We start from the raw sequence: 14,245 nt of genomic DNA on the forward strand, positions 1-14,245 counted from the left end.
TTTCTGACTTTCTAACACTATTTTGTTATTATTTATTATTGTTATGAATATTGTCGTTGTTGTTATCACATGTATTATTACTATGTATATGACCCGTTAATAACATATACGTGTTTGGTTTAGTCTTCGATCTAATGCAATGGTCTATGCCCGTTCGTTCTTTTATTCTGTTTTGAAATTAATTAATTCAAATGATCATTTTATTCAGTAAAATAAAAATAAAAGCATACATATTGTTAAAGTTTACAAACTTTATTTGAAAATATAATATTGTACAGTAAATTATTTTATCCTGGTAATGCGTAATTGCATACATGTAGTTGCATGATATAAATATATGATATAAATAAATATACACTATAAATGTATGTGATATAAATTAATATACAATATACAATATAAATGCATATAGTGTATAAACACGTATGGGACAATTTCAACCTTTACACGACACAAAGTTAGGAAATTTTAAACCGTTTTTTGCAAGCAATTTTTCCCAAAATAAAAGACCTGTTCACTTAGGTCTGAAAATGCTATCTTAATTAATAATGTAAGAGAATATAGTACTATGGAAAATGGTTTGTACATCTTTAACTTCGCTTCGTTAACGTAGAAAAAGTTTGAAGAACCATCTTTTACTATTGGATCTCATGCAGAAACATGCTTTGTATGAAGAGTTTTGGTTGGTGACGTAACCACATGATATATCTATATGTTTCGTTCTACATCAATTTAAAGCTCATTTAAGTTATTCTTTGTTATATATTGTTGTCTTAGCACAAGGTTTCTCCTTGTGTAAAGTTAAGATTTCATATGCTGACCAAAACCACTAAAATCTTTGTAATTTCATCTGTTTCCTCTACAAAACTTTGGAATTGAAAGACTTAAAGCTATATTTGGTTCAGATCCTAATTTGAATCAAGTAAAATTGCAGACGATACATCTGATTTCAAGCTATTACTTTAAGATGACCATCCATCCATCTGCCAATATATGTATGTCTGACAAGAGAGTTACAGATGTGTTGAACTCTCCTTAAGTATAATGCTACTCCAGTCAAAGATTACGCGTAGAATCCAAAGAGGAAAATCGCTGCGGTCATAAGCAGAATGGCATTGATGCTCAGAATCCTGCGCGGCCATTTTTCTTCATGGATGGAGCATTGCTTCATCTCTAAAATTCTCATTTCCTCTTCTGATAATTTGGGTTGCTCGTTCATCTTCTCTATACCACAAATCCACATACACGCCTTCTTGTACCAGGGCAGATCCTCATATTTACCTGCGAACGAAAAACAGTTATTAATATTGAGAGTTGCGTCGGTTACCTGACTATTCTGTTTGGGTTGGCCAAAAATCTGTATTCTTCATTATAAGAGGACCGCTATTCACGTCAAGTCAATATTAACTATGTTGTTGACTTGAGTTGAGACTTGTATTTAGGAAGGAAATAAGTAACTGATTATTTTCGATGCAAATGACAGGCAAATAAACTTCCAATTAATATAGGGAAGAATATAAGAAATACTATTATATAATGCAGTATACAGAAGAAAAACATATTGCCGACCTTTGCAAAATATATAATATATTATTATCATATTAGAAATAGGAGGGAATGTCTTCAGGTTTGGTTGGTATCTTAAATCTATTAATGTACTTGACAAGAATAAATGATTATCGGAATAGTGGCATAGAAGATCACAACGAATTTATTGATGGTATAACATGTGTAACCCCCCTCCTCTTCTGCTATCTCCCATTTACGTTTCCTTTTTCCTGAACGAGTTTGCATGTCTTTTGAGAAAAGTCCAGATATTAATAATTCTTAATAATAATTCATTTTAAATGTATAGCTACATCTAATATCTGTTTGAAAGTAGTCTGTGAATTGGTACCTGGCCACACATCTGCCCAAGTACGGGTTTTGTAAATTATTTTCGTCTGAACAATATTTTGAAACAACATAAACAACATAAACAATATAACAATAAATCAATTATTCTTTCCAAACCTTTAGCCAAGCCATGTGGGCCGGTTGTGTGCAACTACATTTTGCTGTCATTGTCTTTCATCAAACATCACGTGAAAAACTCGGTCTTTCAATAAATATAAACTTTGTATATTCAGTATATTTTAGGAATGCAATATATGTGTATTTTCGATTTTTGTAACTGACATAACACCTCCAAATCAACTCAGATCCATAAAATGCGCACGATCGATTAAACGCAAATACGTAAGCTCGTAATATTAGTAAAGGTTTAGATAAGACGTATTTGTAGTAATAATATAAAAAGTGATGTCAATATCTATTAATTATGACCTCTGTCATCAAAAGCTAAGAACCGACATGTTGTAACTTAGTGGCATATTTCAATCTACTTTTAGCAACAAGGTGTGGCAAGCAGAAGCAACTGCAATTATTGGGTCTACATTAAACGGAATGTAAGATTTTTATTCATTCTGAAACGTTTGGCTGAAACGTTGAGAAACATAGCAACAAAATTAAAGAGAAAGCGCTTCTGTTGACATTTATAAAACAATTAATGTAAAGATATTTAGGTTTTATGGACAAATAAAAACGGTACTAGAAAGTAGCTAGTAAACTTAACTGACAACTGGCTTGTTGTATACTACATGCGGCTCCATGAATATTAGTTTACAATCATTCTGAACCGCCACTTATTGGATCAAAAGCTTTATGGGGATCTAAAAAATTTTTTCTGAAAATTTACTGTAACCAAGGATAGTTACAATAACATTATTAAAATAGACTTGTTTCACATTAAAGAAAAAAAAGACAGAATTATATGAGATTTACAACTTTGATTCAGAATTCATACCAAAATTAAGCTGTTGAGTTTTATCCATTGTTAGATCTTCACGAAATTCTCCTTCCTCGTCAATGTCCTTACGCGACACTGTGCTGTGCCGGCTCCAGAAGGTCAATCTGTATAGCTGAAAATAAAAGAAAATTGCTTTACAAATACAATTTATATGTACACTGCTTAGGTCACAACAGATATGCCTTGAAATTACTAAGAAAACAATAATCTAACAAAAATATCGACCAACATGTAATTAAATAGAAAGTTTTATATACTTGACATATAAAGTTTAATTTTCAAAACGTATGTGTTACCGTTTACTCTGCCTGAAGGATTTTAATATTTAAATGTCAAATGTTTGAAAAGTTGGAATGCTGCAAACATAAGGCTAGTCAACCAATAAATATCACTTGAAATATTATTTATCTAAAAAAGCGTAATAAAGCGTTAATCACTTTCTCTTCGTATCTTAAAGCAACATCATTTATGTTCACTTGAAAAAGCCATCGAGACAAGAAACTCACATGTTTGTCCTCAATAGGCGGTGTCAATAAGCTGATGACTGTCGTTACTATGACAACGATGGCGAACAAAATAATTCCAAAATGGAGATAGTGTATGTCCTTGATAACGCTTGGCCGGATGTCACCTGACTCTCCACATGGTGGCACCTTGTAGAGGTATTCCCAGATGAACCTTGCCAGGCCGACCACCAGCCCAACCATCAAACCCCAGAATGCCCCCTGTCGACGATAAAAGACACAAAATGAAAATCTGAAATCATATTTTTCCTCGTTTAGACTTCTCGTGGAACAGTCACGTGTATCGTCGTTCTTTAAAAACGCTAACGAAATACCATTGAATGGATCAATGTTACAAAAGAAGATGCCACGACGCTATCATGCTGCTCGAAGTAATTATGTAGTTATCTTTAAAAATACAGGAACGTTTTATCACGACATTCCCAGCGATGTATTGCTCGTTGCGCAAATCAAATGCACAAATAAACAAATCTAAATAAAATCATTATTTTGGTTAATCTCGAATGCAAATAATCTAAAATTACTCAGGGATTGCATCAATTGGTCAATGTAAGAGTAAATGAGTGGTCAATATATCATACTGGACTTTTCTTTGGGATACATGTACATGTAACCGGAAAATAAGTTATTTATTCGTACCAAGATCTGCTGACGTTTTTCGGGATGTACAGGTTAGACGAACGCAAGGAAACTATCTAATGCATGACCTACCGCTTCATTAATCCGCTTCCAGAAGATGGCGAGAACGTATACAGCGCAGATGGGTGGAGCCAGGAAGCTAGTTATGGCCTGGATGTAATGAAACAGTTCGCCAAAATTCTGAACGATTGGGATCCATATCACTGATACAACCACCAAAACTACAATGCATAACCTGGAATACAATAGTTGACCCATTTCACAAATTGTAAATGCTATTTTCATGGTTTGGGCAAACACGTACGTCATCAGGAGATTGTCGGTATCATTGATGATGATGTGATCAGATATATACATGAAAAAAGATTATTACAAGCAGGATTAATTTACAGTCGTTGGTCAAAGTTGATATTTCGCTACCTGTCTCCACCTCCACCCCCAAAAAATACAGAAAACAGTTTGTCATGTATTCCTTTACTCCGTGTGTTCGCCATAAGGGAAGGTAACTCTGTCAAACAGGATGATGTGATATAATAGTGTTTAGACAATGGTGGTTTAGCTCGAGATTACATATGAACACAGGCCAGTTCTAGTCAATGAAACCTATATGTCCATTAGAGGAACCAGCTGGTCTCCTGACAGAGAAACGTATAACACAAACCAAATCTATACATAGACATACGTATGTTAAAGCGTATGGACTACTTTATAACTCCGTGTGTCATCGGTGGAGCGGTAGGGCTTATACGAAGGAGGACAATATAGCCTTGCTCGGACAAAAGGCCGAAGGTTATTGGAGAGGGCACACCTGAAGGTATTAAACTCGTTGTCTCAAACGTCTTGACGATAATATCGAAGAATGTATCAAGTTAGTCTTAGAGAACTGATGGAATACATCTGATAACGATGCATTTGTTACGTAATACATTATATTATTATGTTACGTGCTTATGTTCTAAATAACAAAAGAAAGAGCGAAAACAACAAGCTTTGAAAAATATAACAAATAATTTATTTCCCTGGAAAAACACGGTAAAAATGAAAACAAAAGAACTTACGGTTTTAAGAATCTAATCCAGAAATAATCCAAGAATAATCCACAAATTAAATTTTAGAAGTCCTAGTAATAAAATGATCAAATGAATTCAAGTTCGAGTTCCTACGAAAAACGGAAGGTGATGACGTATTCTGTGGACTTTTATATTACGGATATATCTACAGTTCTTTGTTGATTCAGAAAACAATATTCCGGTGTTTGAACTTCCGAATAAAATTTAAAGAAATGTCTTTGTCCAAGAATACTGTATGAGCCTCAAATATTTCCAGGAAAAATAATTAATCTTTTAGAATCCAAATAATATGAATAAAAATTAAAATATAACTCCAAACTGTTCACAACCAAACGAATACCTTTTGTCTCAGTGTCTAGAAGTCCGACTGACTAATTTCTCTTTAAACAAAGGTTATACAGTAACTTGAGATGCAAAATAGATTACCCGAAAGAGGGTCACGTGAACACATTCTGGAATGGTTAAAAAGGTATATACACGTCTAAAGTCACGTATTCCAGTACAGCCTCAATTTTATCATTCACACATTAAAAATGAATTAAAACGAAGAAGGTGTTTACTCGATTCTCAATCAAGGCCAGGAACTAAGTCATCAAAAGATTTAAAGTTCGGTGTTTACGGCAAAACATTTCAAACTAATTTCTGGAAAATATCAGCTTCTTAGTAACAAAACTGCATTACTTTGACATGCAATGAAATTCAAAAAAAAAAGATTTTAAAACTTACAAACAATTAAATTTAAATAAATATCTTCTTGGTAGTCTCTCGAGCCGAGGAAGACAAGTTGTGCGATCTCATCGACGGTGTACGCGCATGTGACTCCGGAGTCCGAATTCCGATGCACACAGACGGTTGCAGGTGGGGAATGGGAACCGGAATTTGGGACAGGCTGCGATACAGATATGTGACGTCTCTCAAGAGCTGCAGCAAGACGATGGCGGCGGGCAACCTCGAAGGTAGAACTGGCATTTCTGGTCAGGGCTCGCCAGTGGCTTCTGTCTGAGGCAGCGAGCTCGAGCTGGTGAGGTTGAAGCCTTCCACCCACCTCAATTTTCAGAAGAGCCAAGACGACAAGCTGTCCATCAACGGACCTATACGTGGAAATGCCTCCAAGAAATGGAAGAAGCTCAGGGACATGATAAGAGAAACCACTACGGCGAATCGGGGCCCGAAGAAGCGAACCCATCGAGACTGGTTCGAAGAGAACAACGGTGTCATTGAAGATCTGGTAGCCAGAAAGAACAAAGCATTCATGGACTAAAAGAATGACACAAACCCAATCCCCAGAAAAGACAGCTTCAAATTAAATATACATTAAATCAGATATACATGACAATATTAATATCATAGTCTCCCTATGTCATTATATATCTTTTTACACGACCTACAAGAATTACTCCCCTTTAGAAAAGACTTAAATTGCGCGACAGCCTTTGAATTCAATAGCGACATTCAGATATGTTCAGATATGTATAAAACCGAGTGAACTGTCTGTTAGGTATGCAAGTTGCATTGTCCTTTAATTTGTGTATGTAAAGCAAAGAGTCTAATTGAAACCACATTTGTTCTTGTAATAATGTACAAAGACAACAAGTAAGAGAGTTATTAATTGTTTTCGGGTATTGAATAGAGGGCGTCCAAACTCGCTAATACTATATGTATATAAATACTTTCGAAACATTTAATTAGATTTATGGGGACAGGCGCTTGTTAAATCGCTAAACTGCAATTACTTTTAGTGTCTTTTTCGGGATAGGAAGTGTTTCTTAATTAAGCGTTCGTTTACATAGCCGTTAGACGACTAAACAAGGGACGGTTAACTTCGATTTCATATCGGAACTGTCAGAATTGAAATTTCCAGAACAGTTATTCGGGAAAGTAGGGGTCAGGCTAACCCCAATTTTGGCGTCTAGTTATAAAAGGCGGTAAATGTATTACATTCTGATTGGTTAAGCTAATAAGAGGCGTGTTTCCCACACGAAAATCCTTGAGCTTTAAATATTGCCCCATCAAAAAATCTGATATGTCTGCAATTTTCCTGCAAGATTGAAAACATAAGAGACTCCGAGACTGAATTTGGAAGAAATTCTCTCGCAAAACATTTATCAAAGGGGCCGGATGTTTAGAAAGTCAAATGACACAGTTCTGGAGGCATAAGCGAACACAGCTTGAAGCACGAGGGGAAATAGCTCCACTGACGTATACAGTGACGTATCCACCCACTGACGTATCCACGTATCGACTGATACAAGTATCTACGTATCTACATGCTTACGTATCCACCTACCACACAAAGTTTGATGGCCGGAAAGAGGCGAGACAGTAGGGAGGTTGGAGGAGAAAAACAAAAGAACGGAAGGACCAAGAGGAACAACTACCGTGACGTTGGAATGAACCGGAATGCACAGGTTATGACGTTGTACAAAGCAATGACTTCGATTGTTCACTCTATGATGAACCAATTCTATCATTTAAACAGATCGGCAATTTATATAAATATATTTGTGTTTGAAATTCGGTGAAAGATTTATCTCCTCCAGATGATTTATTTCAAAAAGAAGTGTATCTTCCTATTGTAATGTGTTATAACAATTGTTTATGTAACTGATTAAATTGTTGTTTTCGTATACAGGGGCTCGTGTCATTCTGTTCTATATATCTGCTCAAATCTCTATTTATTCCACCTATAAGTTCCACACTTTATATTAATATTTACTCGATCCGGGCAATAACACCGAGGGTCATCACCTCCTATATAACGAGATCCGAATAAAGCGGACATCTTCTAAGAAGGTACAATTCGCCAATTAACCCACCCCCACAAGGTGGTCTACAATATATATATATATATATATATATATATATATATATATATATATATATATATATATATATATATATATATATATATATATATATATATATATATCATCCGCATGGATCAAAACAGAATCGCAAAGCAGCTGTTCATAGGTAACCGAAACCAAGGCCGCCCTCGCAAGAGGTACAAAGACAGTCTCAAGACACCCATTAAACCCTTCAACCCCACCAGCTCAGATAGAAGTCACTGGCGAGCCTGACCAGAAAAGCCAGTGTGAGAGACGTCAAAGTGCTGTGTCGCAGCCACACCCAACCACCGGTATCCCAGGCCCCTCCTGCAACCGCCTGTGTGCATCGGAATATGGACTCCGGAGATCGCACAACTTGTCATCCTCTGCCCGAGAGACTACCAAAAGAAATAATACTATCGTACAGGTTAGAGAATGATTAATTCGTACTCTATGGAGATTCAAACCCAGGTCCGCGGGAAAACGTTACCCATCGCCTTGCCTGCACACAAGTGCCCATATTCCCTCACAACTAAGTACAGATCGCCTAAAAATGATGCTATTCAGTCGGTGTTATATTCACTCGTCGGTTCGAATCTCCATAGAGTACGAACTGAAAATTATGTAACCTGTATGATAGTATTAGTTTGTATTAAATATTAGTTCGGCCTACTATTATCAAACATTCTTCTATTGAATCTAGGGATAGCACTTCCCGTTCTATCTGGTAATACAAATAAATGCATAGACGGAGATTTTAAGCATGTTTGAGTCACCTAATCTCTAGGTTCACGATGAAATAGACTCAAGCCACATACATGTAATAGTTAAACTTTCGATATTAAGTACTAGAAGATAATGAAGAACTCCCAGTATGTATCACATTATTTCCTACTTGAAGCAAATAATGAAGTCTGAAAGAATATTGAGCATTATTGAGGATCTGCAGCTAGTACAGGTACGCTTTGGTCCAAATCCTTAATAGCTGAGCCACCCTAGTCAATTTGTCATCTACTGGGAATTCTAAAACAAAAATTTCAGAATCTAAAACGAGCTTCGCCTAATCAACCATGGCGTCGAATGTTCATCTCTTATTACAGGCGTGACAGCTTAGTGTTTAACGTGATGGACTCGTGCCCAATAGATAAGGGATCGATTCTGTGACCAGGCTGGTTCTCGTGCCGTGCTTTCCTTGGGCAAAACTCCTGACCCTCACTGCCCAAGAAAAACTAACCAGAGCAGCAATTCACTTTAAAGCGGGCTTATCAAAACTAAACCAGAAACGTTGCTGTGAGTTTAATGCAAACAAATTTTTCATTTTACAAAGGAAAATGAAGTTATTTTCTTTAAATATGGTTCACATCATAGACGATACATCAAAAATTAAAAAGATACTCAAATCATCTTCATAACATTCATTCTGCAATGATTGGGAATAGCCTTAAATATTCAATGATTTAATTTAAATTATATTGGTTTTTAAAATTTATATTTTGAAAATACTATTTGAGTTATATATAAAGAAAACGCTTAGTTAGGACACAAAGTGGTTATGGGCCGAATTTTGAATTCTATTGCAAGTTTTATCTATCAATAAAGCTTAGGAATAAATCATGTTGTTGAAGATTCAAGTTAATCGTATAACACAACAAACCTGACTAATAAGAGACAACATAAAAGTCGATTGGATAGGTGAAATGGTACATACACCATAACAGATCTTTATGAAATACGTGAAAAAGTTTCGTCTATGTGAGATGTTATCTTTTTCTCCTCGATTTTTTTCCCAGGTCAATTTTGTCATGACTCTTTAACACCTGATTGCTTGATATGTATGTATTATAGAAGGTAACCGTTTCAGGTACACTTAAGTTTAAGTTTGGAATTCAAATTTAGGTGGAAGTATATTTGATGATATATGTACATTTTTAACATTTTTAAGTATACCTCAGTGTGCCAGTACGAACTTTTTATATATCCCTCGAACCGCCAGGAAATCCCGAGATGCTCGCTGGTGACAAGCACACTTTGAAGATTGTATTCGTTTTCATTGTAACTGACCGAACTGGTCCACACCAGATCTTCAGGTAAACAAGTTAATGCAGATAGTACAAACCGATTAGTGAACTATAATTTATGAGCCAAACTGAAATGAAATTTGATGTAACGTGGTGATGTAATGCTGAATAGGCCCTGCGGTGCTGGCTCGACCATAAAGACGAACGAGGCGGTCACTCAGGGCGACTAATTATACAGAAGTGATTTTTTTTTCTCAGAGAAGGCGGGGGGGGGGGGGGGCAAAGCCCCTGCCTCGTATTCTCAAAGAAAAGCTCAAAAATAAATACTCACAGATTGTATTCGCGGACCTTTAAGTAATTATAAATTAACGTGTTAGCAGATGAGCCAAAGTAAAGAAGCTCTTGAAAAATGTATGATTCCAAATTTAACCTTCAGAAAGTTATCGAATGTCAAATTTTTTTAAAAAAAATGAATTTCAGTTTCAGGCATAGAGAAGTTTGAGAAAACGGTGTTTGATAAAGGTTTGGTTATTAACCATGTACAGTTCAATCAAAACTGGATGAGTGTCCATTATATAAGCAGTGACCAATCACAATGTTTGAAGAATACAGGGCATGATGACTAATTGGCTATTACCCAAGCACTGTTCAGTTAAAAAATATGCCCCTTACCTGCCGACGATCATGAGCTCGACGTCGCTAGCACGTTTTCTGATTCGTGTCCAGATGTCCATGGTAATAAGAGTGCTGCTGCTGTTGAAGATGGAGGTCAGAGAGGAGATTAGGGCTGACATCATGACGGCAAGCATCACCCCTCGCAGACCAACTGGCATGATCTCCAACACCAGCTTGGGATATGCCACATTTGTGCAACCCTTCTCACTACCACACACTGCCAGGCATTTCTTTGGGTCACCACATGCAACTTCATCTGAAAGGAATATAAGAAGTCCGCTTTAATGAAAGGACGATAAGTACAATGAATTTAGTGATAAAACATACTAACATCTCATCGATTTCATGTCCTTTTCATTCAAGGTATGCTAAAAAAATCGCATAAGAGCGGTGGCAGTATGCAGTAAAGAGGGATTTGTTCTTAATAGAAACAAAACAACCAATGGATTATGTTCATCCAGCAATTTTTGTGTGTGTATTGTCGTGTATTTCGATATGTAATTCGAAGAATTAAATGATGACAGTTATGTCTAACTGGGTTGGTAAAGTAATCTTTTGCACCTCTAATGTCCTTAATTTGATTTCCTGTGGTATCATATGCGCATGTCATTCAAGGTCTTTCTATGTTGGAATGTTTTGTCAAGAACGTAAACTGTCCTTGCAGTAACTAAGGCCATATAGCTATATTAGAGGCCAGTTACAACTGGATACCATATTTTATACTCTAAAAATAATTTATCTGTAAGTTCTAATTAAGCATATAACAACATAAATGTAAAATAATGTATTGTTTTCACCATGTCTTTTTCCATTGAATATGCTGCTAGTTTTGAACATCTAACATTAAGTAATCTCGATGGTCCACATGGCAACATGAGATCACCCTTGTAGTAAAGGAAACCAGAGAACCAGCAGGAAACCAGAGAACCAGCAGGAAACCGTAAACCTTACTTTGGGAGACCGATAAAACTTGGACGTGTCGACTGCTGGAACGCACCAGAAGTATGAAATAAGCGTGTTAGCACATTCTTCTCCAGGCACCTTAACACAAACTTACTTGGAAAAAGGACCCTTGCAGCCATCCCCGGGAACACAATCAGCCAGAGAGGAAGAAATTTAAGGTAACCTGCTAAGAGGGTTCCAGCTTTAGCATGACATAGATTTTTGGCGGCCAGCGCTCTTTGCACAATAACCTGGAATGAGACAGATTAAACTAATGTTTATCTCGAATACAGAAACGCAAAGAATATTTTAAAAATCTACTAAAATGTTTTAACGATAAAAGGACCTTTAAAAAGATGTCACTTAAAAATAACAAACATAACTAAATTTAGTATAAAAAAAGTCGGTCTTCGCACCGCAAAACTTGTAATGCCTTAAATATAAAGTAATTAATCCAAGCAAAAATCATTATGCATCCAACCACCAATAATGACTGCAACATCCACGCTGAATATGAAAGGATGTGTCTGAAAACCGAACATCCATTTTACGTGCAGTACCTGAGCATGAATCCGCCAGATCAGTACCACAACGATTGTATTGCAAGACACTTGAAGTACGTATCAAGCTACCTATATCACATGGGTGTCACAAATCTGCACACCAGTACCATATAGACTATATTTCATCAGCGCATTATTACTCATATCTAAAAAACCATCAGCTCGAAGTACGTTAATGTAACATCTACTATCAAATGTATGTATCCGAAACTAGCACATATATAACGAAAGGTAAGTTTTCTCATATAATCAATGCTACAAAGAAACTAGGTCGGTACTAAAAGTGCAACAGTTTCATCAAACCTTTCTCTCCTGTTCATCAATTCTGTTCAGTGCGTACCTGATCTGAACACCAGCACCATACGGCGGAAATTGTGAGACCAAACATGATTCCGGGCCAGGGCAGGGCCTCGTCGTCATACGAACGAATCAGGTGCATGGCATTGGCTGGGGGGAGTCCGCACTTGGTGTAGGGATACGACTCATTGTCCCAGTTGTCGATGGTCGTATCAGGATAAGCCTCAAAAAACTTCCTTTCTAGAGCATCGTACCCGCCAACTCTTATGAAAGCTGAATATAAATGATGATACTACTACTACAAATATTACTACTACTACTACTGCTAATAATAATAATAATAATAATAATAATAATAATAACAATAATAATAATAATAATAACAATATGTTTGTATACTTAAATCAGGTGACAACTAATTTATATCTAATTTATATGTAAATGGTGGGCTTTATTTCACCTTTAAGTAGATTTTCATCAAGAACCTTTGCGCAGTGATGATTAATCCAAAGTTTACAATAGAAACAGTTACAACACTAGCATCGTCGTCATCTTCAGTGGCAGTAGCAGAAATAATAATAATAATAATAACAATAACAATAACAATAACAACAACATCAACAATAATAATAATAATAATAATAATAATAATAATAATAATAATAATAATAATAAATAATGTCAACATCAGCAACACGAGCACATCTTGTACACTATCCGTAATGATAATATAATCAAAGTACCGCAAGTACAGTTACCCACATAAGTGTGAACTCAAGAGGTCATGTTGGTCCGTTGATGAACTTCACGATTCAAATACTTTTGCTCACAAAAGTAAACTTTTAAACAGGAATTTTCATGAAATAGGCAAAAGGGTACAAAATCTAGACATTTTATATGTTTGTCATTGTTTTCATAATGCAGCATGCAGACGTTAAGTGTGAGCAGACACTGAAGCTGAGGAGCAGTATAAATGTGGGATCAAAGGTGGGTAGTACCTAATTAGACCGATAAAAGAACCACTACACCAATGTGCGTTGATACTAATGGACGATGTGTGGGTCTGATTTCACCTGTTCATTAAAATGTGAAATTTTGCTGCATGCAAATCTTTCCGGAACACACCTTTAGACACTTACCGATATTTGGTAACAGCCATATCTGGCGCGATAGCCACATTACAGAGGGTTGTGCTATTCCACATGGAATTACAATATGCAAAACATAGGATTTGCTCCAGAAATATAATGTAAATATCTCCAAAAGAACCCTTTCGCCAACGGTAGCTCCACAGCCGCGAGAAATACCGTTAAGTCTGTAAAATGTACACCAATGTAAACAGACAAAATGTGCTACCGATTTTTACAGCTTTTAATGTACAGGCCATATCAGCCCCTAAACTGCCAGTCAACATCATCACAGGTGGAGGACTGATTTACAAGCCCGGTACGTAATAAGCTTGTCAAAACTGATCGTAAAGAAGGCCAGGCTGGAAAGAAAAAGTGAAGCTACACGGTTCATAGCTTCAACACGGTGTCAGATTACAAAAAAATGGACGAATTTATTGGACACTGTGACCCAAATTGCTTAGAACACTGTCAATCCGCCCATTTATATATTTTGACGCGTTGTTGAACGTAATAATAGTGACATGAGTAAGATATTCATCGCGTGAAAATCACATGACATATCCACAGACGATGCAGTCAAATGACTATAACAACCATTTTGGATAAGCCATGTCGCATCTTATCATAATGCGCCGATGGAGCCCGGTAATTCCAAATGGCTTCAGGGGAGAGGGTTGTGTTATTCAAAATGAATTGAAAAGTGAAGAAACA

The 14,245-nt window shown here is 36.3% G+C and overlaps 1 protein-coding gene across 2 annotated transcripts in view; it reads right to left on the reverse strand.

The window, feature by feature from the left end:
* Positions 1–286: 286 nt before the first annotated feature.
* Positions 287–14,245, reverse strand: part of LOC149775580 (sodium/glucose cotransporter 4-like) — a 33,916-nt gene continuing 19,957 nt past the window's right edge. For both annotated transcript variants that reach the window (XM_089943547.1, XM_089943546.1), the window contains 7 exons: positions 12,448–12,677; positions 11,660–11,795; positions 10,600–10,858; positions 4,084–4,246; positions 3,355–3,573; positions 2,846–2,960; positions 287–1,281 (listed from right to left, as the gene is read on the reverse strand). In XM_089943547.1, the coding sequence (XP_089799673.1) occupies positions 1,064–1,281; positions 2,846–2,960; positions 3,355–3,573; positions 4,084–4,246; positions 10,600–10,858; positions 11,660–11,795; positions 12,448–12,677 (1,340 nt within the window). In that variant the 3' untranslated portion in view covers positions 287–1,063. The remainder of the gene's footprint in view (positions 1,282–2,845; positions 2,961–3,354; positions 3,574–4,083; positions 4,247–10,599; positions 10,859–11,659; positions 11,796–12,447; positions 12,678–14,245) is intronic.

This window comes from Sinohyriopsis cumingii, chromosome 19 (genome assembly GCF_028554795.1).
Source record: "Sinohyriopsis cumingii isolate HCF-2022 chromosome 19, ASM2855479v2, whole genome shotgun sequence".
Taxonomy (NCBI): Eukaryota; Metazoa; Mollusca; class Bivalvia; order Unionida; family Unionidae; genus Sinohyriopsis; species Sinohyriopsis cumingii.